Source organism: Sus scrofa, chromosome 5, assembly GCF_000003025.6.
Source record: "Sus scrofa isolate TJ Tabasco breed Duroc chromosome 5, Sscrofa11.1, whole genome shotgun sequence".
NCBI classification, from domain to species: domain Eukaryota; kingdom Metazoa; phylum Chordata; class Mammalia; order Artiodactyla; family Suidae; genus Sus; species Sus scrofa.
Window position 1 is genome coordinate 30,512,325 of NC_010447.5, and position 25,436 is coordinate 30,537,760.

Below are 25,436 nucleotides of genomic sequence, written 5' to 3' on the forward strand. Positions count from 1 at the left end.
ACCAATGACGGGAAAGAGGGGATGTTGTCTTAATAAAACAAATCATGGTGACAAATAGGATGGATCAATGTGAACGTTCATGGTATTGCTGTCATTCCAATATGAAGACAAGGTGTAGATATACCCAGAATATTATCATCTCAGGATTTCTTGGAATTTTTTTGATGAGTTTACTTTGATCCACCCACAATTGACATCCTCATTTTATTTTTTATTTATTTATTTATTTATTTATTTGGTCTTTTTGCCATTTCTTGGGCCGCTCCCGCGGCATATGGAGATTCCCAAGCTAGGGGTCCAATCGGAGCTGTAGCTGCCAGCCTACGCCAGAGCCACAGCAACGCAGGATCCGAGCCATGTCTGCAACCTACACCACAGCTCACAGCCACGCCGGAACCTTGACCCACTGACCAAGGGCAGGGATTGAACCCGCAACGTCATGGTACCTAGTCTTATTCGTTAACCACTGCGCCACGACGGGAACTCCGAAATCCTCATTTTAACTGTAATACTCAAAAGTCTTAGCAGGCAGAATTTAGAATAGCTGTGGAACTGCCTATTCTGAAGCTAAATCTTTAAATTTGCTATTAGTGGAAGCTTTTTTCTAAAGAACTAACTTTGATTCCATAAAACAAGCAAAAAACCTTGTTTTTTATGATTTTACAGACATTTTAAAAACAGTACTCATTTTAGTATGAAGTCATAGTAGGATTTATTATATAGAACAAGCCAGAGTTGGACTGGGAACCCATCCCATTGTCTTATTGACTAAAAGCAGCATTAACAAAGTTTGATCTCCTACCCGTTACCAATTACAAAAAGTAAATTTCAGATGGATTGTGGATCTAAATGTGAAAGACAAAACAATAAAACTTTGAGAAGATGATATAAGAAAATATCATTATGATTTGGAGAAAAGCAAAGATTTCTGAAACCAGCAGTTAACCCCAAAGGAGAAGACTGAGAAACTAAAATGTATTAAAATTAGCAACTTCTGGATTCCCTGGTGACCTACTGGTTAAGGACTCAGCACTGTCACTGCTATGGCACAGGTTACTGCTGTGGTGCAGGTTTGATCCCTGGCCAGGGAACTTCCACATGCCTCAGAGAATGCCAAAAAAAAGAACTTCCAGTAATCTAAATACATGATAAGAGAGTAAAAAGCAAGTCATAGAATGGGGAAAGAGGAGTTCCCATCGTGGCTCAGTGGAAACAAATCTGACTAGTATCCATGAGGACACAGGTTTGATGCCTGGCCTCTCTCAGTGGGTTAAGGATCCGGTGTTGCCGTGAGCTGTGGTGTAGTTCGCAGATGTGGTTTGGATCTGGCGTTGCTATAGCTGTGGTGTGGGCCAGCATCTATAGTTCCCATTCCACCCCTAGCCTGGGAACCTCCATATGCCATGGCTGTGGCCCTAAAAAGACAAAAAATAAACAAAAAAAATGGAGAGAGATATTTGCATGCATGTAATATATATAATGCTCTTTCCAGAATATAAAAACAACTGTTACAAATCAAGAAAAAAAATTTAAAAGGGAGAGAGAAAAAAAGAGACAAGCAGCCAATAGAAAAAGAAAAATAGGCAAACAGGCATCACACACAGACATACACACACCCCAAATGACTAATAAACATATAAAAGATACACTCATTAATATGTTCACAGAAATGCACATCAGTACTACAATGAGATATCTTTACACATTCACAAAATGGCTAAAATTAAGAGGTTGATAATACCAAGTGCTGAAAAGTTTGTGGATTAACTAGAACTCTTCTTAAACTAGAATTGGCTTCATAGGCATGTAACTGTGCAATTGCATAGGGTTCTGCTTTCAGAGGGAACTTGCACTTGATTTAATGCTCAATTGTCACAATTTGAAATTCTTAATAATTTTGCCTTTGAACTTGTGTTTATAAGTGAAAGCACAATGGAGCAAGAGCAGAAGAGGTGCACATAACGTATACATGTGTACAGTCTTCCTTACCAACCATTTGCATATAGCATTCAAGAAGACTCATATGTACAGAATCCTATTAGACCTGCAATGCATGGAGTTAGGCTAGATTCAAAACCAGTACAAGATAAATATCTTACACCTACAACTTAGTAAAGGGAAGGAGAGGGAGGGTGCAGACAGTCTCAGGAGGCCGAGCTTTCCTTACCAACCAGAACTTGCTTTGAGTGCAGAAATAAAGCGATGGTGTTCTAAGAAACATGAATGACCAAGGAATCCTATCATAACTTTTTCTGTGTGTTACTTCCAAGCACTAGGCAAACACTTACACTAAAAATGAAGATATATAAGGAAAGGGAGAGACTGCACAACCATAGCTTCTTTCCTTTCAGTCTATCCTTATCAGCAAGCTGAAGGTAGAGAGTGTTGGTAGATTGTGCAAGTATCATGAAATGAAATAAGAATATTTGAGTTAGTATCCTGCAGCTTTTCCACAGTTGTAATAAGAATGAAATACATAGGCATGTACGAGCTATGAAATACAAATTGTGTAATTTTGGTGATTCCACATGAGTTTCCATTTAAAACTGGCATTGCACAGTATAAAGATCAGTGGAGAGTTCCCATCGTGGCTCAAGGGTTAAGGAACCCGACTAATATCCATGAGAATGCAGGTTGGATCTTTGGCCTCACTCAGTGGGTTAAGGATCCAGCGTTACTGTGAGCTGTGGTGTAGATTGCAGATGCAGCTCAGATCTGGCGTTGCTGTGGCTGTGGTGTAGGCCAGCAGGTACAGCTCCAATTCCACCCCTAGCCTGGGAACCTCCATGTGCCACTGGTGCAGCCCTTAAAAAAAAAAAAAAAAAAGATTAATGGTAAAATGTATGCTAATAATTTTAAATGATATTTTTTCTTTACTTAAGGTGACATTAAATAGCAAGTTTAAGAGTCACTGCAAGAGACTGCAAAACAAATGAAAAAATTTTATGTTTTAGTACTTTTAGTTGAACACCCTGTTTTTTAAACAAGGAGCCCCACATTTTTATTTTGCACTGGGCCCCACATAGTATGTAGCTGGCTCTGCGACTAGAAGTGTAAATGCAGCAACCCCTTTGGAAAATTGTTTGCCAGTATCTGCCAAAGCTGAACATACACACCAATGTCTATGACTCAGCAATTCCACTTGCACATGGAGTATACACTCAACAGAAATGCACGCATATGATTGTAAAAGATGTCCAAGAATACATGTAGCAGCATTATTCATAATAGCAGAAAACTAGAAACAACCCAACTGTCTACTATTGGTAAAATGGATAAATAGATAATTGTATACCTTTACAATGAAAATGAACAAGTTACTACTATATACAATGTGGGTGACCCTCACAAACATAATGTTAAGCAAAAGAAACCATATACAAAAATATACTCTGTGAGATTCCATGTTAAGTTGAAAAGCAAAATTAATATATTGCCTTAGACATCGGGAAATTATCTTTGGGGAGGAAGAAGGCGTAATAATTGGAAGGAGGCATTTAGAAGTACTTCTGGGATTCTGATAATGTTTTATTTCTTGGCTGATTACATATGTTTACTTGTGATAAGCAAGCTGTTTATACTGAGGGTTTGTGTACTGTTCTGTGTATGATACTAACTTTTTTTTTTTTTTTTTTTTTTTTTTTTTTGCTTTTTATGGCCTCACCTGTTGCATATGGAAGTTCCCAGGCTAGGGGTCCAATCGGAGCTGCAGCTGCTGGCCTATACCACAGCCACAGCAACGTGGGATCCAAGCCACGTCTGCAACCTATACCACAGCTCAGGGCAACGCCAGTTCCTTAACCCACTGATTGAGGCCAGGGATCGAACACACGTCCTCATGGATCCTAGTCAGGTTCGTTAACCACTGAGCCATGGAGGGAACTCCTATACTAACATTTTTAAACTGTAGGTTTTGGGGGGTTTTTTGGGTTTTTTTGTTTTTTGTTTTTTGTTTTGTCTTTTCTAGGGCTGCACCTGTGGCACATGGAGATTCCTAGGCTAGGGGTCTAATCAGAGCTGTAGCCGCCAGCCTACAACACCGGATCCTTAACCCACTGATCGAACCTGCAACCCCATGGTTCCTAGTCAGATTCATTAACCACTGAGCCATGACAGGAACTCCTTAAATTGTGTTTTAAAAAGTGAAAAAAAAAATGTTATTTGTTCCCTCTCAGTTTAGATAAGAAAGTTATCTTATGATGATAAAGCATTTACTTACAGATATAGAATCTGCATTTACTTACAGATATAGTGTCTTCTATTTCTCTAAAGCTGCAGTTTCAGGGAAAGTGCTTTGTAAATAAAGTTACTAAAGAACTTCTCCAGGGGTTTGAAAGACCTACCTGCATCTTTCTATTCCTGCATCTTTCCTCCTCCTTCTGACCATCTCTTCATCTTTCTCCCCTTCTTTTCATCTATTATAAACCTATTTATATTTACCAACTCCTGGCTAAAATCTCTTCCAGATTATTCTTAGACTATAATAATTCTATCCTTATTCCTGGACTGACTAGAAAATACTTTTTTTTTTTTTTTTTTTTTTTTTTACTTTTAGGTAATAATCTGCATTCGACATCCAAGGAAATGAGAACTTAAGGTACTACTATCTTTAAAAAATTTTTTTTTAATTTTTTTAATTGAGTTTTATCTACAACTCAACTCTAGGGGCCAGAACAGTGGAGGTTTACAAATCTCATGTATTATGGAAAAAGAGCACAGGCTAATTTGAGTCTGAATCCTAGCTCAATCACTCACTATCTTTCAAGCACCCAAACACATGTCTCCGGGTCAAGGTTTTTTTCCTAAGCATCAGAACACCTCAATTGTGGGGTTGTTGGAGAATTAATATAGGTAAAGTTGGCGACAACATACATAAAGCCCTTGGCTCTGTGACAGCAGTTGCTCTACACCCTTTCCCTCACTGACCTAAATAGGTAGGACTTGATAGCTATTGAGGAATGGGGAGAGTATTAGAAAGAGGAAGGAAAAGAAGGTGTCAAGAATGGTCCAAGAGGAGTTCCTGTCGTGGCGCAGCAGAAACGAATCCGACTAGGAGCCATGAGGTTGCAGGTTCGATCCCTGGCCTTGCTCAGTGGGTTAAGGATCCGGCATTGCTGTGAGCTGTGGTGTAGGTCACAGACGCAGCTCAGATCTGGCATTGCTGTGGCTGTGGCTGTGGCTGGCTGCTGTAGCTCCTATTAAACCCCGAGCCTGGGAACTTCCATATGTCACAGGTGAGGCCCTAAAAAAAGGCAAAAAAAAAAAAAAAAAGAAAAAAGAAAAAAAGAAAGAATAGTCCAGGATAAGAATAAACACAACCACCATGAACTAGACTTTAGAAAAACTTTATTATGTAATAGAGAGCCTCTCAGGTTTGTTTGTTTTAAGGAAGTAATGTGATGAAATCTCTGTTTACTGTAGATTAATTTGGAAACAAAATGGATTGAGAGAAAACTGGGTTAGAGAGGCAACCTAGTTTTGAGATTAAGCCTCAGTTTCCTTGTCTGTAAGATGCGGATGGCACTGATCCCTACTTCACGGAGTCCTCGTGAATATACATGAATATATATGTGTGGGATAATAAAAAAAAATGTATTTTGACTTCGTTCTCAGTTCCTGACACAGAGGTTCGAAAACCCTTGGAATTTCTGAAGTGATCAGAGCATCTTTTGTTATTCACAAAGAGCCCCTTTCCTCCATATTTGAATTAATGCTAATTCATGAGGTGACTTTTTGGTGGGCCTTGAGATAGTTATAAGGGAGAGGCTGGCCATGCCCAAAAGATCAAGCATGGGATTAGAAGTTGGAACTTTTAGCCACATCCCCACCCAGATCTTGAATTTAAGCAAGTGGTCAATGTCATCAATCATGCTATGTAACAAAACCCTACTTTAAAAACTTTGACACAGCATTAGTGGGCTGGGAGGATGGTGCACCTGGAGGGGACAGGGAAGCTCGGGACCCTTCTAGACCTTGCCGTGTTTATCTCTTCATCTTTCTATTCATTTATGCCCTTTATAATAAAATGTTCATCATAAGTATAGTGCTTTCCTGAGTTCTGTGAGTTACTCTAGTGACTTATCAAATTGTGTGTGTGTGTCTAGAATTCTAGGAACTCTCAAATGTGTCAAATATGTCAAATAGAAGAACTGGCAGCTTGAGGATACCTGAGACTTGCAGTTGGCATCTGAAGTGGGGGCAGTCATGTGGGACGAAGCCCTGAACTTAAAGAATTTGTATTAATTCTGAGTAGTTAGTGTCAAAAATGAAGGTCTTTGATCTTAACCTGTGGGGTCTGTGTTAACTCCACTAGTGAGTGTTAGAATTAGACTGAACTGTAAGAAACTCAATTGTTATCAGCATATTGTGGTTTGGAACACAGTATATAAAGTATTGACATACTGCCCAGTACACAGTAAGTGCTCAGTAGGTGATAGCGGTAATTATCATTGGCTAGAGGCAAAGTCATCACTATTTTCATTCATGAGATATTTCTTGAGTAATTGCCCTGTGCCAAGCAGTATGCAATGTTCTTAAAGATGACTAGGACTCCCCCTCTACGCTCCAACCTTCAACAAGCCCATGCATATACAAGAACAACAGCAACCAAAAAAGCTAGGATAGAAATAAGTACTGGAATTTTCTTGTGGTACAATGGGTTAAGGATCTGGCATTGTCATTGCAGTGGCTTGAGTTGCTTCTGTGTCGTGGGTTCAGCCCCAGCCTGAAACTTTCACATACCACAAGCATGGCAAAAAGAAGAAAGAGAGAAAGAGAGAAAGAAGGAAGAAGGAAGGAAGGGAGGGAGGGAGGGAGGGAAGGAAGGAAGAGAAAGAAAGGAAGGAAGGAAGGAAGGAAGGAAGGAAGAAAAGAAAGAAAGAAAGAAAGAAAGCAAGAAAGGGGGAGGAAGAAAGGAAGAAGGAAGTACTGTTATAGAATCAAAAAAGAAATGATCAACTTTGGAGAGAGTATAAATGGCTTCACAGAGGGTTTTAGTTTGCTATGGCTACTGTAACAAATTACCACAAACTGGGTGGCTTAAAACAATAGAAATTTATTCTCTCACGGTTCTGGAGGCCATGAGTCTGAAATCAAGGTGTCATCAGGGGTAGTTCCTTTTGGAGGCTCTTGGAGAGAATCTGTTCCATGCGCCTCCAGTGGCTTCTGGTATTTACCAGAAATCCTTGCACTTTCTTGGTGTGTGGCTTCATCACTGCAATCTTTGCCTTCATCGTCACTAGGCCTTCTCCCCTCTGTGTCTCTCTCTTCTTATAAGGACACCAGTCATTGGATTAAAGCCCACCCTCATCCAGTATGACCTTGTCTTAACTTGATTGCATCTGCAAAGACTTTATTTCCAATCAAGGTCACATTTACAGGTAACAAGGGTTAGGATTTAAACACATATTTAGAGATTACACAAGTCAAGTCACAGCGCAGAGATGATTTTTCAATTAGTCTTAGTGGATAAGTAGGGTTTTATTAGGCAGGAGACAGCTGAAAAGATGCAAACATGAAATAACTAGTAAAGACAAATTGGCAAAGACTCAGACACCTACAAGGGGCATTACAGAAGAATCAGATTTGGTGCCTTATTGAGTATAGGCGCCTAGCACAATGTCTGACACAGTAGGTGCTTAGAAAATTTTTTGAATCACTCAATCAATTGAAATTATTAAGCGCTCCCTTGGCCCATGTCACTAGAAACAAGGAAGTTGATTTTTCAGAAAATAATCTGCTTGACCCATGCTGATTTGAGAGGAATGCAAAAAACTGAAATGAATTTTTTCTATAAATACTGGAGGTGGATGTGAGAAGAGCATCTGTAGGAGAGGTTAGGGCTGAAGACACGAATATGAGTATGGTCCTCATAGAAATAACAGATGAAAATGAGGTTATATGAAGTCTCTAGGAACTGGAATAAAAAGATCCAAGAATTCAGCCTGTGGGTGCATAGTATAGACCAGAGGAGGAAACAAGTAGGAAAACAGAAGAAACAATTAGGAACATAAGAAGAAAATACCAAGCATCATCATAGAGGGAAAAAAAAGGCAAAACTTCAAGAGAGATGGTGTGATGAGGGCCTAATGATATGAAACTATCAGAATAAGCCATTTGATCTGAAAAATTAGTAATAGCTTTAGACTCAAATATGCTGGATATTTTCACATACAGACCTTTTACTGCTTTCATCATCAAGGCACCAGATTAACATCCAAGCCTTGGAATTCCTGTCATGGCTCCACGGAAATGAATCCAACTAGGAACCATGAGGTTGTGGGTTCAATCCCTGGCCTTAGAGCTCAGTGGGTTAAGACTCCGGTGTTGCCGTGAGCTGTGGTGTAGATCACAGACACAGCTTGGATCTGTCATTGCTATGGCTCTGGTGTAGGCTGGTGTAGTCTGGGAACCTCCATATGCCGCGGGTGTGGCCCTAAAAAGAAAAAAAAAAAAATCCAAGCTTTTACTTTTATTTTAAAAGTTCAGAACAATGAAATAAATTCAGTACAAGAACAAGAAGAACTATGACCACTATGAAAGACTGGAAGATGTGGATAACTGATTACCAAGTACTGTTAAGATATGTACCCTGAAACCTGATGATGGGACATAATTTCTGGAACTTATGTGCAGAGGGTTTGTCGTGAACTGGTTTGTGTCATCCCCTCCACACCAATTCATGTGTTGAAGTCGTAACCCCCAGTACTGCTGAATTTGGAGAAGGGGCTTCTAAGGAAGTAATTAAGGTTAAATGAGGTCACAGGGTGTGTTGGAGAACGGAGGGGATGAAAAGGACCCACTGAACTAAGAAGGCATCTTGGGACTGAAAAATGAGTCAGGAATCCCCATACAAGGGATGGATCAATAGATTACAGGGTAACTTACTCACAGAGTGGGATCAGTTGGACAAGAATCTGGAATCATTCAAAACTGCATTCCACAAAGCTGAGGGGCCACTGGGGCAATGTTATAATTAGCTTAAGTGCTTAGAAACAGGACGTGCCCTCCTAAATCAAGATTTATGATGAGTATCTAGTCTTGTGGGCCCAGAGAATACATCAGCAACAGTCTTCTTCATTGTTCAGGGACTGAAAGAGTATAGAGGCCACGTAGACCTAATGATCACTAAACAATTTCTATTAACTACAAAGCCATTGATGACAAAGAAGAGATTTACTGCTCAGCACAGTTCCCAGGAGGGTCACTGGTTGAACTGAACAGGCCCAAGATGGCCCAGTGTGCCAACAGCCACACACAAGGTGGAACTGGAGCTGCAGCTGCCTACGCCACAACCATAGATAGCAACATGGGATCCGAGTCACATCTTCGACCTACACCACAGCTCATGGCAATGCCAGGTCCTTAACCCACAGAGCAGGGCCAGGGATTGGAACCACATCCTCATGGATACTAGCTGTTGGGTTCTTAACCCCCTGAGCCATGACAGGAACTCCAGGTTTTGGAGGCTTTGATGCCTGTGCTTAGCTGGGGCGTGGCCACTGACAATGTCATTGTCACCCTGGCCTTCAGTTTTCCTCAGTGTCTCTGTTCGTCTTTGCAGTACATTAGTCTCTTACCTCCAGCTGGGATAGAAAAACGTCCTTCTTCTGGTGTCCACAATTTGGTGAGGGGGAGGGTGGAGTTGGGGAGTATCCCATGGCAAAGGGCTGGGTCACATGGTGAAGGATTCTGAGGTTCCACAACAGCCCTCTCTTCAGCAGAAAGCAGGTATGCTGGCAGTGGGTAGGGTGCGGTGCAGGGTCTGGGGCTGGGTGGATTCTAGGGTACTCTCATGCACAGCTAGAAGTTCACACTGCTTCCACCCATCCTGGCAGAATCATTCTCTACTAACATTTACTTTCTCTCAGGGGCCCTGCTGTCTCTCTCCACAATCCAGTTTCCATGCCCGTCTCACATTCCACAGATAGCGCTGTATATATACACTTGAACTCCAGTTTTGGATGGAGGAAGCTCGTTTCCTTCCCATAGGTTTTATAGGCCCTCGACAAATTAGGGAGTATTACCAAATGTCTCTTCAGCGAATCAGTTAGAATGCATTTAGCTGCAAATGACAACACCCCTGGTTTAAAAACTGACTTAATAGGAGAACTTATGTCATATAATTACAAATCCACAGGCAGGATATTCTCTAGGCATAGAACAAATGAGTTGGCTAATGATCTTATCAAGGGTCTGTTTTTTTTCTCTCATTAGACCATCCCCAGGACTCACTTCGTTCTAATAGTCATCTCTGTGTGGTTGCAAAATGGTTCCAGAGATGGCCAAAGCTGCTGCCTGTTCTTATTCAGATCAAGAGAGAAAGAGAGGGAGAGAAATCTGAATGAGATTTGGTCTCCAGAGCCATAAATTATTATATTATAAAATCAGTATTCTTAGGATCATTGCCAATTCCAGTCACTTATTGCCAATTCCAGTTGCATGCCAGCCTGAATATGAGTACATGGACCATATAAATTTTAAATATGGAAGTCAGGGTAGACAACAGTCACATGGTAAGAGAATTCCAGGCAAGAGAGTAGCAAGGACAATTGATCTAATGTGGGATTCTGCCTGGTGTGTTCCAGGATCAGCAAGGAGTCATTGTCGCTACGCAGAATGAACAAGGAAACACCATCAGAGGGTAACAGAGTGGAGGGGGAGTGGGAAAGAGAATGCAGATCATATGAAGAGTTTGATCTTTCTTCTGAGTGATATTAGAAGCATTGTTGGTTTCTGAACAGAGAGCCATCATCAGATGTGATTTGAAAGGCTCAATCTGGCTGCAAGGTTGATTAAAGCCTGTAGGAGGCGATAGTGAAAGCTTTTAGTTAGGAGACAAGGACAGTAACCTGGACAAGACCGGTGATGGCTCAAACCAGAGTGGCAGTTGTGGAGGTGGAGAAAAGCATCATCAGATTCTAAATGTATTTTGAAGAGAGTCACCAGGATTTGCTGGTGGATTGGACATAAGCTGTGAAGAAGTGGAGGAGTCAAGGATGTCTCTTCTCTCTATAGTTTTTGCTTCAAGCAACTGGAAGGATAGAGTAGATGAGGAAGAATGTCAAAGGGCAGGTCCAGGAGGCATGATCAAGGGTTTGATCGTGGACCTGAGTCTGAAGCTCAAGAGAGAGGTCTGGGCTAAACATGGGTATATGGCAGTCCTGGGAAGATAGTTGCTATTTAAAGTCTCAAAACTGGCTTAGATCACCAAGGGAGTGGGTGTCAAAAGAGAGAACTATGAACTGAGCACTGGGGCATGCCAACACTGAGTTATGGGAGAGCGCCCAACATTATAAATCAACTATACTTGAATAAAAAATGTTTTAAAAGTGTTCAGGGAGAATTGGAGGACCCAATGAAGGGAAGCTGAAGAATAACAAATGCAGCAAGAAAAAATGTAAGAGAATGTGGAAGACAAATGAAAAAAGTGTCCAAGAAGGAAGAGGTGATCAACTGTGACAAAAAAGTACTGGTAGGTCAAATAAGATGGGGACTTACTTGACTATCTTTAGTAATGATGTGGAGATAGGTGACCCTGAAGAGAGTAGTTTCAATGGAGTGAGGGACAGATGGCTTTAGTTACAGTGGGCTTAAGAGAAGATAAAAGGAGAAAAATTAGAGACAGAATAGTCAACCCTTTACTATAAATAGGAGAAAAGAAATGGGATGATTGTGGCATCAAAGAGGAAAATGGCATCAAAATTTTTTTTGGTTTGTTTTAAGAAGGAAAAAATAACAGCATCTTTTCATGCTGATGGAATGGATCCAGAAAAGAGAACTGATGACTTTGCAGAGCATGAGAGAAGATGGGATCTAGTGCCCAAGTAAAGGGATGAGATTTGGGAACCTTGATAATTGATCCACAGAAAAGGGAGGGGGAGGATGAGAGTGTATGTTGACACAGATGATAGTAGGTAGGTTGATGTGGTAAGATTCTGCAAAAGTTTTTCCTGATGCATCAGTACTCTTAAGATCATCAGCCAAGCCTAAGCATGAGGGAGAAGTTTAAGAGATCAAGGAGAAGAAATTGGGCATAAACGACTTATCAAGGAGATCAGCAGAATAAATGAACTAACAGCACTGGTGTTACTGCCTGGCAGCATAAAGGACCCACTTGAGAAACATGGCTTTGATTTTATTTATTTATTTAATTTTCTTTTTGTCTTTTCAGGGCTGCACCCACGGCACATGGAGGTTCCCAGGCTAGGAGTCAAATTGGAGCTGTAGCCGCCGGCCTACACCACAGCCACAGCAACGTAGGATCCGAGCCACGTCTGCAACCTACACCACAGCTCACGGCAACGCCAGATCCTTAACCCACTGAGTAAGGCCAGGGATGGAACCCGCAACCTCATGGTTCCTAGCCAGATTCGTTTCTGCTGCGCCACGACGGGAACTCTTGATTTTAAATTGAGTCCAATTAAAAGATTTTTTTTCCTCCCCACTCCCTCCCAGCTATAATCAGGTGTGTGTGTAGAGCCAAAAACTGGATTTTATCAGGATGATAGATTTGCCAAGAGTTCAACAAAGTGAGGGGGAGCAAGAGAATAGAGAGCATATGCAAGGGAGGGATTAAAATAATTGAGTATAGACTTGATGGATAAAGAGAAAAGTGAAAATGTCCAGAGGGTGGGGCCAGAGAAAAGTTGGCAAGATTTTGGATTTGGAATCCTGGTGGGGGGGTAGGGGTTTGGGGGGTTAGAGTACTAGAGGGAATGCACTAGAAGGATAGGATAGATGTGATCAGAGAGCAGATTGATGAAATAGAATTCACACGTGGGGTGCAGTTATTGCCAATGACAAGTTCTAGTGGACGAGTGAGTGGCTGAAAAAGGACGGAGGACAAAACCACTGAACAAGACAAATCAAGGAACTTAAATAGTTCCTTGTATTAGAAAGATCATCATTTATCTACATGTATTTTAAGTCACCAAGGATTAAGACAGCGTTTGCACTTGAAAGAATTACAGTAAGCAGGAGCTATATGGTCTAAAAATGAGGAGGCAGAATTGAGGAGGGGGAGAGCAGTGGATGACCGCAACAGTGAAGAGTGATGAGTGATACAACCTGATGATATAAAATTGAAAAGTCAAAGGCAGTTTCAGGGAGGGAGCATGATCTGCTACTAACTGACAACAATGAAAACACAAGAATATGCAGTCTATAGAGATTTCACATAATCAGGCTTTCACATAAAATTCTTGCTTCTCTGTAAATCAGAAGATCTGGAAAAGCAGGTCTTGCTGACGGATTCACTCAGCCACAGTGATTTCCTAGCTCCTTTGCGTATTTGAGTTTGGCTCCCCTGTTCCAGCAATTCAAGTACTTAATTGCCTCTGTGTTGCTCAGCTTGTACAAAGCAGTATAAGGTAGTCCCTTTGAGGGGTATAGGGCTTCCTAAGCGTGTAGAGATGGAAAGGAATTTGAGCACTGAAAAAAGGGATATAGAAATTCTCGCCCAAACGATATTAGCTTTACCAATTTCCAAGTATACTTTGTGGAATACTTTGGGTGAGAACGACTAGGAAATTTGAGCAGGTAGGAAATGATGGTGCATCATCACTGTTGACCTCTAGGGCGCGCCATCCTCCCAAGAGTCCGAAATCTGCAAGGTGGCCAATAGGTGTGGCTATTTTTCAGCTGATAGCCATCATCCCACTTTTCATTCCTTTAGGTTGGGATTCTTTTCACCACTGAGCATCTCCTCTTTTTGTCAGTAGTATTTGCATCATGTCTGCGGTGGGATATTACAGCATAAACAGTGGAAGATTTCAAAACAATAGCCAATTTTACTTAAACTCCCTGTTTAAAGCAAGAGGAAGATCCTGTGAAGCACTTTGAGGAAGGAAAAGATGGTTGAAAAATGTTTCATCAGGAAAGCCCGGGGAGAAAAGAAGGTGGTAAAACCAAACAGCAGCATGGAGAAGGGACAGCCTCGTGAAGAAAACGTCCACAATTTTATTCCACTTTATTCTCTCTTCTGTTTTTCCGTTGTTGGTATCCAGGTCCATCTCTTCCAATAATCATTAAGACATGCACATTTATCTGTTTAACTTCGGTGAAAGTTGGGAGGGAAAGGTGCCAAACGTTTAGAGCAGTTGCCTTCAGCTGAATGAGGCTGTAAGTCATTATTTTCCTCTTTCAGTTTTTCTGGGTTTTCCAAATGTTCCTCAAGGAACAGGGTAAAACGAAATACGTTTTTTAAAAAGACGTCATGACAGGTCATCTCATATCCATCCAGGCCAGGCCGAGAGGGTGGCGGACTCTTCATCAGTTCTGCGCTTCTGGTTTTTCTCCAGCTCTCACTCTTCGCTTGGCCTCGTCTGGTCACGTCCCAAAGCCGCAGGAGCGAAAGGACTGTCGAAAACTGAAAGCCCGCGAGAAGGCAGAAGCCGCGACCGGGCGAAACCGCCGCCGAGCCGGCGTCCGCGGGGGCTCTCCCGGGAGCGACGCTGTGCGTCACGGGGGGCCCGCCCCCCGCGCGGCCGGGGCTAGGCGTGTGCGGCTGTCTTGGCCGCCGTCGTGGAAGCAGGATTTCCGCGGTTGTGTAACGGCAACGCGCGGCCGCGGAGAGGCTAGCGCTCCCCATCCCTCCCCGGCCTGGCCCCTGGTCTCCAGCGGCGCAGCCATGGCCTGGACGGCGGCGGGGAGCGGCGGGGCCCGCGGCGCGCTCTCGGCGCACACGCTGCTGTTCGACATGCCGCCCACGCTCCTGGGCGAGTTCTGCGCGGTCCTGGACAGCTGCGACGGCGCGCTCGGGTGGCGCGGTCTTGGTGAGTGCGGCCCGGACCGAGGCTGCGGGGGTTGCGGAGGGCGACGGGGAGCGGCCGGTGTGGGGGCGGGGACGGCCGGGCGGCGCCTCGCACTCTCGGGCCGACGTGCTGGCCGTGGGGCTTGGCGGGCTGGGCGCTGTCCGGGATGGCGCGGCCTCCAGGGGGCCGGGTAGTGAACCTGCCCTCGCCTCGCTCGCCCTGGGAAGGCGGCTGGTACTTCCCGAGACCTACCCCCAGAGTTCCCCCTTGTTTGTCAGAGAAATTTCGAATTTTTCTGGAAGATTAAAGTGAGCAGAGCCTTGGGAAAACAAGCTACTCGCGTGAAACCACCTAATGTTGCCTGCTTTGTTGGTTTGAATATTAATAAGAAACGCCTGTGGGATATTTTCTTGTCATTGCAAAATGACCCCCAGAATATAGTTTTTGTATGAAGATAATGTTTATACCTTTATCCTGTGATGCTTTCAGTGCACGTCCCTTAATTACCTTTCAGGTGAAATGCTAGAGTAAAATATTGTTTGTAATTAACGTTGTTCACAGGTTTCTTATTTAAATATGTCTTGCTTATTTACCCACTCTGGTGGAATGAAGGTTTAGGCTAGAGAATGGCTTTGTAATTTGGAAAGTTGGCTCTGAGGAGTTCCCCTTGTGGTGCAGGGGAACCGAACCGGGTTAGTGTCTATGAGGACTCAGGTTCCATCCCCGGTCTCGCTCAGTGGGTTAAGGATCCAGCGTTGCCATGAGCTGTGGTGTAGGTCCCAGACGCCGCTCGGATCTGACGTAACTGTGGCTGTGGTGTAGACGGGCAGCTGTAGCTCTGATTTGACCCCCTAGGCTGGGAACTTCCATATGCCGCGAGTGCGGCCCCAAAAAGCAAAAAAACAACAAAAACAAAAAGGAAAGTTGGTTCCAAGACTCCTTTTTATGCAGACTTTGGAAAGTTAGCAACTGCCTGTTGGAAATGATCGTCAGAAATAATCCAGATAAAAATCTCTAAGTACATGCAGTTATGACTCAATTTGATACTTGATGATGTCACATGTATTGTTAGTTGAAAATAAACACAAATAATGTCAAAACAACTTAGCCTTAATTTTTCGAAGTACCTGTTCTTCCAAGAATAGCAGAAGACCAAGAAGGAAAAAAGTTTTATTTGTTGTTGAACAATATGGTCACACTTCTGGAATGAGGCATTGGGTTTCTAGTTACTTAAAGATTGTTTACATATTAAAAGCGCTGTAATTTTATGTTATAATCCTTAAGTAAAAAGCAAAACACCGATTTCTGGAAAGCATGGACATTTGCAGTATGCATTTGAGGGATAAGATCCCGCCCACCCTGGATCTTTTAGAAATGGATGATGGCATGGCAGTTTTTGGACCCATTGGTTTTCCTAGAATTACTGAACTTGTGAGAGAAAAATGTTTTATTCCACTCCATGGTTACTGCATGGGCTGACTAGGTACCATAAGTGAGTGAAATAGGTTGGTGTAGACCATGCAAATGGCAGGACGTATGTCTCATCCAAATGGAGCAATTAGTACTCAACCCCAAGCCACAGCTCCTTTTTAGGAAGTTCAGCCCAATGTTGCTGGATCTTTTTTCTCCCACCCCTCTTCTTCCCTCCTTCCCCCCTCTTACGCAGCATTGAAATTGAGATATTCATGCATTACATAGGTTTTCTCATAAACCTTTCTAAGGCCCCTGTCAGATAGGTGCTATTATAATCATCAGGTGAGAAAACTGTTGTAAATTGGTTACAGTAATTGGCCCAACTTGACAGTGCAAACACATGCAAAGCATTTGGCCTGGAAAGTGCAAAGTAAGAACTTGAAGCATAGCCGTCTGGCTCCAGGGCCTGTGCTACCGCCACTTTGCACTTCCCCCCATGACATCCTCGGGGTCACAAGTACTCTGTTCTTTCAGCTACATCTCATAGCCTCCCTAAAGTACAGCCACTTCTGCCATGGAAGTACCATTCACTGAGCCATTTCGAACATGCAGCCGCATTTTCCTAGTAGTGGAAATAAATGAAGACCACCCAAATGAGAACAAGCAAAGGCTATTTATTCAAAGCAAGGGAGTCAGCCACCATCTCTCGTGTTTGACAGAGATACAAAGGCAAGCAGAGGATTGGAAAAGCTTTATAGAGGAAAAAAAGCTTCAGGTATGCCCTGATCGGAGGCTTTGGGCATGGGGAAGCTGTACACAGACCAACCAGAAGTGGGGTATTCTGTGTAATTATTTAAGGGTACATATTTGGCTTTCTCTCCCTGGCCCTAAGTTGAAATCAGGGGCAAAAATTAGGAAAGCTGTTAGCTATTAACGAAGTCCTGACCATTTGGGACCAACTTCTCTAAGGGTTATTGTTTGACTTCCCAAACTGATTAGATAGTACATTGGCTTCCTGGGCTGGTCGATACACTCTTATGGGTCAGAGTTCTATTTTTACATGTAGTCTGGCCATTTTTCCTTTGTATGTTTGAACTTTTGTAGAGGAAGAATCTAAACTGTTTATTCCTTTATACTGCAGCAATCATTCATTGTGCAGGGGTTGTGCCCCTGACTGTCTGGACCACAGTTCTGAAAGGAGACCTGGAACGGATCAGCTGCTTCATGAGTTGTTGCCTCAGCAGAAGGGGAAGGCTGGCTCAGTTCTGGGTGGTTGGGGCAACTGTCTGGGTGACATAGGCTCAGTTTCCCTGTTGGCACGGTAAAGGAAAAAGGAAAGAAAGAGATACAGGGAGGGAAAAGTTGACCTTAGAGGGTGGAGGGAGAATGTCAGAGGACTGAATCAAGGAGACAGTTTCTTTGATGCTCAGGACAGCCTATTGAAAATTCTGTATAGAAAACAGCTGCAGAGTTCCTGTCTTGGCTCAGCAGAAATGAATCTAACTAGCATCTATGAGGACACAGGTTCCATCCCTGGCCTTGCTCAATGGGTTAAGGATCCAGTGGTGTAGGCCAGCAGCTACAGCTCCAGTTCAATCCCCAGGCTAGGAACCTCCATATGCTGTGGGTGCGGCCCTAAAAAGACAAAATCAACAACAATAACCACAACATAAACAGCTGTAATAGTAGTAGGCAGGAGTAGAGAAAAGCAACAGAAAAGATTAACCAAACTAAGCATTGGTTCTCACTTGAGTTAATCATGATTTTTTATGGTGACTATTGAGCTATGTTTACAAAGGTGGCTCTGACAAAGGCAGGTCATATGGTGGCCTATGTGGCAATATCAGTGTATACAGGATAAGGTAGACTGGTCATTAACAAACAGGAGTCACTTGTGCAATCTTTTAAAGCTACAGATGCTCAGGCCCCACCCCTGGAGCTGTTGATTCAGTAGGTCTGGGTCAAGGGTCCAGCATCTTTCTGGGTTGTTGTTGTTTTTGCTGAGCCCCAGGGCTAAATGCATAGCCTAGTTTGGGAGCCCTTTGCAAATTTCTCTTCTTTAATAGCATCTTAGCATCACAGTTACTTTACTATAGTCTTTCACTACTTCGCTTAATTCTTTCTATCCTTAAATACATTTTATATATTCTTTAAAAATTTTGTATTTTTTTTTTTTTTTTTTGTCTTTTTGCTATTTCTTGGGCCGCTCCCACGGCATATGGAGGTTCCCAGGCTAGGGGTCTAATCGGAGCTGTAGCCACCGGCCTACGCCAGAGCCACAGCAACACAGGATCCGAGCCGCGTCTGCAACCTACACCACAGCTCACGGCAACGCCGGATCATTAACCCACTGAGCAAGGGCAGGGACCGAACCCGCAACCTCATGGTTCCTAGTCGGATTTGTTAACCACTGCGCCACGAAGGGAACTCCTGTAATTTATTTTTTAAAGTATAGTTAACTTACAGTGTTGTGCCAATTTATGCTGTACGGCAAAGTAACTCAGTCATATATATATGCACATATATATGTATACACACATACGTGTGTGTGTGTATATATATACACACACACACATACAGTCCTTTTGTTATATTATCTTCAATCATGGTCTATCCCAGGAGACTGGATGTAGTTCCCTGTGCTATACAGTAGGACCTTATTGCTTATCCACTCTAAATGGAGCAGTTTGCAGCTACTAACCCCAAGTTCCCAGCCCATCACATTCCCTCCTCCATCCCCCTTGGCAACCACAAGGCTCTTCTCTATGTATGTGACTTTCTGTTTTGTGGATAGGTTCATTTGTGCCATATTTTAGATTCCACATATAAGTAATAGAGTATTTGTGTTTCTCTTTCTGGGTTACTTAGTTTGAGAATCTCTGGTTGCATCCATGTTGCTTCAAATGTGTTTATTTCATTTTTTTATGGCTGAATAGTATTCCTTTGTATATATGTACCACTTCTTAATCCATTCATTTGTTTATGGACATTTAGGTTGCTTCCATGTCTTGGCTATTGTGAATAGTGCTGCTGTGAACATGCAGGTGTATGTATCTTTTGGATTTATAGTTTTGTCCAGATATAAGCCCAGGAGTGGGACTGCTGGATCATATGGTAGTTCTATATTTAGTTTTCTGAGGAACCTCCATACTGTATTCCATAGTGGTTGTACTTATATTCCCACCAACAGTGTAAGAGGGTTCCCTTGGTCAGGTTTATTCCTAGGTATTTAACTTCTGGGGGTGCAATTTTAAAAGGTATTTTTTATATTTCTTTTCTAATATTTCATTGTTAGTATAGAGAAATACAACTGATTTTTTTTTTTTTTGTGCAACCCATTGCTGAATGATAATCTTGTATTCTGCTACTTTGCTGAATTTATTGAGGAGTTCAAGTCACTTTTGTGTGGAGTCCTTCAGGTTTCCTATATATAGTAGGATATCATCTGCATAGAGTGACAATTTTACCTACTCGCTTCAAATGGAAAAATGGGCAAAAGACCTGAATAGACTCTTCTCCAAGGAAGATGTACAGATGGCCAGCAAACACATGAAAAAATGCTCAACATCGCTGATTATAAGAGAAATGCAAATCGAAACAACCATGAGATACCACCTCACACCAGTCAGAATGGCCATCATTAATAAGTCCACAAATAACAAGTGCTGGAGAGGTTGTGGAAAAAAGGGAACCCTCCTGCACTGTTGGTGGGAATGTAAACTGGTACAGCCACTATGGAGAACAGTTCAGAGATACCTTAGAAATCTATACATAGAACTTCCATATGACCCCGCAATCCCACTCTTGGGCATACATCTGAACAAAACTCTACTTAAAAGAGACGCATGCACCTGCATGTTCATTGCAGCACTATTCACAATAGCCAGGACATGGATATCTTTTATTTCTTTTGTTTGTCTGATTGCTGTGGCTAGGACTTCCAGTATATGTTAAATAAAAGCTGTGAGAGGAGTTTCCGTCGTGGCTCAGTGGTTAACAAATCCGACTAGGAACCATGAGGTTTCGGGTTTGATCCCTGGCCTTGCTCAGTGGGTTAAGGATCCGGCGTTGCCGTGAGCTGTGGTGTAGGTCGCATATGTGGCTTGGATCCTGCATTGCTGTGGCTCTGGTGTAGGCCAGCAGCTACATCTCCGATTAGACCCCTAGCCTGGGACCCTCCATATGCCACGGGAGCAGCCCTAGAAAAGGTAGAAAGGAGGAAAAAAGAAAAAAAAGTCATGAGAGTAGACATCTTTGTCTCACTCCAGATTTTAGCAAGTAGGCTTTCTCCATTGAGGATTATATTGGCTGTGGGTTTGTCATAAGTGACGTTTGTGATATTGAGATATGTTCCTTCTGTGCACACTTTGGTAAGAGGTTTTTTTTTAAATCATAAATGGATGTTAAATTTGGTCACATGCTTTTTCTGCATCTATCAAGATGATCATGTGGTTTTGGACTTTTCTTTGTTAATGTGGTGAATGACATTGCTTTGTGCACATTTGAACCATCCTTGTGAACAAGGGATGAATTCCACTTGGTCGTGATGTATGATCTTTGATGTGTTGTTGGATTTGGTTGGCTAAAATTTTGTTGAGAATTTTTGCGTCTATGTTCCTCCAAAATAATGGTCTATACATTTTGGAAGTATCTTTGGTTTGGGTATTAGGGTGATGGTGGCTTCGTAGAATGTCTTTGGGAGTGTTCCTTCTTTTTCAGTATTTTGGAAGTGTTTAAGAAGGACCTATATAAGTTCTTCTTTGATGTTTATTAGAATTCACCTGTGAAGCAATCTGGTCTTGGGCTTTTGTTTGTAGGTAGTTTTTTTTTATTGCATCTTTAATTTCATTTCTGGTGATTGATCTGTTCAAGTGATCTGTTTCTTTTTGATGAAGTTTTGGTGGACTGTGTGTTTCTATAAAGTTGTCCATTTCTTCTAGGTTATCAAATTTGTTGGCATATAATTGTAGTATTCTCTTATGGTTTTTTTCTATTTCTGTAGTATCAATTTAGATTTCTCCCTTTTCATTTTTTATTTTGGGTTTTTTTTTTGGGGGGGGGGTTCTCTCTTCGTGGTAAGTCTGGCCAGAGGTTTGTCAATTTTGTTTACCCTTTCAAAGCACCAGATCTTGGTTTTATTGTCTTATTTACTTTTAAAAAAACCGCTTTTATTGATTTCCTCTTTGATCTTTATGATTTCCTTCTTTCTGCTGACTTTAGGCTTTGTTTGTTCTTCTTTTTCTAATTCTTTTAAGGTTAGCTTGTTGATTTGAGATTTTTCTTGGTTTTTTGAGGAAGGCCTGTATCACTGTGAACTTCCTTCTAAGAGCTACTTTTGCGGCATCCCATAGATTTTGTATGGTTGTGTATTCATTGTCGTTTGTCTTAAAGTATTTTTATCTCCTTTTTGGTTTCCTCATTGACCTATTGGTTTTTAGTAGTGTGTTTTTTAGTCTCCAGGTAGTCAGTTTTTTCTCCTTTCTTTTGCTGTAGTTGGTTTCTACTTTCATGCCATTGTGGTCAGAGAATACACCAAAATAATTTCTATACTCTTAAGTTTGTTGAGGTTAGTTTTGTGCCCCAGTATGTGGTCAGTCCTAGAGAATGTTCCATGTGCACTTGAAAAGAATGTATATACTGTTTTGAAGGGATGGGGATGAAATGTCCTGAAACTATCAATTAAGTCTAACTGTTCTATTGTGTCGCTTAGGATCTCTGTTGTCTTAGTGATTTTCTGTCTAGAAGATTTTTCCATTAATGTGTGGAGTATTAAAGTCTTCTACTATTATCGTATTCCATCAATTTCTCCTTTATGTCTGATAGTATTTGTTGTATGTGATTGGGTGGTACCATATTAGGGCCATATATATTGACAATTGTAACAGCCACTTGAATTGATCCTTTTACCATGAAATAGTGTCCTTTATCTTTATGGCCTTTGTTTTAAAGTCTGTTTTATCTGATAGTATTTTAACTCCCACTTTCCTGTCATTTCCATTCTCATGGGATATCTTTTTCCATCCCTATGCTTTTAATTTATATCTGTCCTTTGCCCTAAGGTGGGTCTTTTGTAGGCAGCATATTGTCAGTTTTGTTTTTTTTTTTTTTTTAATACAGTCTGCCATTCTATTTCTTTTGATTGGAGCATTCAGTCCATTGACATTTAAGGTAATTATTGGTAGATTTGTGTTTATTGCAATTTTAAACCTTGTTTTTTAGTTGACTCTGTGTCTCCTTTTGCTCTTTCTTTTTTTGTTTCTTTCTTTTGACTGGATGATTTCCTTTTATGCTTGTTCTCTTCTTGGTTTTGGTGAATATATTTGTTTTTGATTTGTGGTTGCCCTGTTTGTCAAGTATGTTAACCCCTTCCCATATCTGCTTGCTTTAGACTGATAGTTATATAGGCTCAAACACATTCTACCAAGAGAGTCTAGATTTTCTTACTCTCCTTCCCCACATTTTATGATTTTGATGTCCTTTTTTAATCTTCATATCTACCCTTTTGCCATTCCTTGTGTTTATCATTGCTTTCTTTTTCTCATTAATCTTTATATTGGCTTATTTCAGTAATTACTTTCCAATTTTGATTTTTTCCATCCTATATCTTTTTACTTATTTCCTATTTAGAGGAGGCATTTCAGTATTTCTTTTAAAATGGGTTTAGTATTGCTGTATTCTTTTAGTTTTTGTTTGTCAGAGAAATTCTTTATTTCTCCTTCTATTTTCAATGATAATCTTCCTGGATAGAGTATTGTAGATTTTTTTCCCTTTTAGAACTTTGAATATATCTTGCTACTACTCTTTTCTGACCTATAGAGTTTCTGTAGAGAAATCAGCCGAGGGTTCCCTTATAATCAACTCTCTGTTTTTTTCTTGCTGCCTTGGTAATTCTCTCCTTTAACTTTTGCCATTTTTATTATAATATGTCTTGGTATAGGTCTGTTTGGGGACCTCTGTGCTTCCTGTATCTGGATGTCTGTTTCCTCCTTCAGATTTGGAAAGTTTTCAGCCATGATTTCTTCAAGTACACTTTCAATCCCTTTTCATTTTCTTCTTCTTGTCCTTCTGGAATCCTATTAGATATAGATTGGCACCCTTTATATTATCCCATAGATCTCTTATGCTGCTTTTCATTTTTTTTTTTTCTTCTCCTTCTGGATTCTGTTATGCTTAGATTGGCACTCTTTGTATTATCCCATAGATCTCACACTGCTTTCATTTTTTTTTTTTCTTTCATTTGTCTTTCTCTCTGCTGTCCTGATTGGGTGATCTCCATTATCCTATCTTTGAAGTCACTTACTTGTTCCTCTGCATTATTCATTCTGCTGTTCAGTGCCTTTAACTCAGCTCGTGTCTCTGCAAAATTTTCTGATTTTTCTTGGCTCCTTCTTATAGTTTCTAGTTCCTTTTTAAAGTAATCTGCATTGCTTTTGATATCTGTTCTTAATTCCTTCAGTATTTCCATTGTCTCCTTTTCGAACCCAGTGTCTGTTAGACTGCAGAGGTCTGTTTCATTGTCTGCTCCCTCAGGGGAGTTTTCCTGTTCTTTTAACTGGGGATGGTTCCTGTGCTTCTTCATTTTGCTTATATTTTTCTTACTCTGGGTTTAAGAGAAACAATCATCTACTATAGTCTTAGAAGGCTATTTCTATGTGGGACTGTCCCTGGGTAGGTTGTAAGGGCTTCCTTTTTTTTTGTTTTTTTGTTTTGTTTTGTTTTGTTTGTTTGTTTGGCATGAGGGATGCTTTTGGTTTGGATGCTTGCTGTCTCTTTCCTCCGTGTGTGCAGGCTGTTATACCCTTGATAAGGGGCATGAAGGTGTGTAGCCTGCCTGTGCTTCCAGGAAGTGGGGGCAGTGGGAGGTGTCTGCAGGCAACTGCTTGCTGGGCCCTTGACAGTGTTGGGGACCCATGGGGAGGTGGGGTGACAGGCTGCTCCTGATTGCAGGGCCCTCAGCAGTGGCAGTGATCCTCAGGGAGTAGGGGATGGTGCCCAGAGCCCTTGGCAGTGGCGGCAGCATGGAGTGTGCATTCATAGGGAGGTGGGAGCAGTGAGTGGTGCTTGGTTGCCAGGCCCTCTGCAGCAGTGACCCCTGAGGTGATTGGAGCTGCAGCCAGTGCCTGTTCGTGAGACCCTTAGTGGTGGTGGGCTGCATCTACCTCGGGAATCTGAGATGGCTGCAGCAGTTGGCACTTGCCCCTGTAGCCCACGCAAGAGGTGCCCTGCTTCCTGAGAGCCCAAGGTGCACAGAGAAAGATGTTCTTATGGGAGTCTCCACACCCTGCCCCCGGCATTCCCCAACAATGGCACCTTGCTTCCCTGGAGGGCCCAGGCTTCCTCCTGCACTCCCTTGGTTGTGATGCACTGTTCCCTGGCCTCCTTTAGGCTGTTTCCACTCAGCCATCCCTAGTCTTCATCCTGGAACTGACCTCTGAACCAGAGTCTGAGGGCCCAGCCCCGGCCTGAGTGTCTCATGCTGTGGTGCCCTGAATGGTGGTACCATCATCTGTGTGGCTCTCTCGGCTTTGCCCTTCTCAGCCTGGCTGCTGCACTTTTCCCTGAGACTTTGAGGCTCCCCCTCTGTCCAGGTTGATCTCTCCAGCAGTTAGGTGAGCCTCAGGGTATGGATTCCTTTTTTCTTTCACAGCTCCCCCTCAGGAGTGCTGGTCCCATCCTGATTGCTTTACCTCCTCTCTCTCTCTTTTTTTCCTTTTGTTCTTCCCAGTTATATGCAGGGTTTCTTCATCTTTTGGAAGTCTGAGGTCTTTTGCCAGCATTCAGTAAATACCCTGTGGGAGTCGTTCTACATGTAAATTGTTTTTTTTTTCTCTTCTCTTGATCTGTTTGTGGGAGAAGGTGAGCTCTACGTTCTTCCCCTCAGCCATCTTGATCCCATCTTTACGTATTCATCTTTAAATCCCTTTTATTTTATTGTTGTTAAACATAGTACAATCGCATAATGTGTTCTCTGGCTGATGTTGATGATTTTTTGGCGAAAACAGAAACCCAAATTAGAAAACACTATGTATCCGCGTTCTCTTGTGGCACAGCAAATTAAAGGTCCAGCATTGTCACTGCTGTGCCTTGGGTCACGACTATGGTGCAAGTGTGACTCCTAGCCTAGGAACTTTTGCATGCCGTAGGCATGGCCAAAAAAGAAAAGGGAAAAAGGTATTTATTTTATACTACCTCAAAGACATCATAACATATATACAGAGCTGCCGGCAACAGCTGATTTCATTAACTTGCACTGGTATTTAAATTGTTTGG

General features: G+C 42.0%; 1 protein-coding gene across 1 annotated transcript in view; it reads left to right on the plus strand.

Annotated features, from left to right (window-relative positions):
• The window catches only part of IRAK3 (interleukin 1 receptor associated kinase 3), a 76,364-nt gene continuing 63,307 nt past the window's right edge, over positions 12,380–25,436 (plus strand). The window contains exon 1 of the mRNA XM_021091960.1: positions 12,380–14,774. Coding sequence (XP_020947619.1) covers positions 14,216–14,774 — 559 coding nt within the window. The 5' untranslated portion in view covers positions 12,380–14,215. The remainder of the gene's footprint in view (positions 14,775–25,436) is intronic.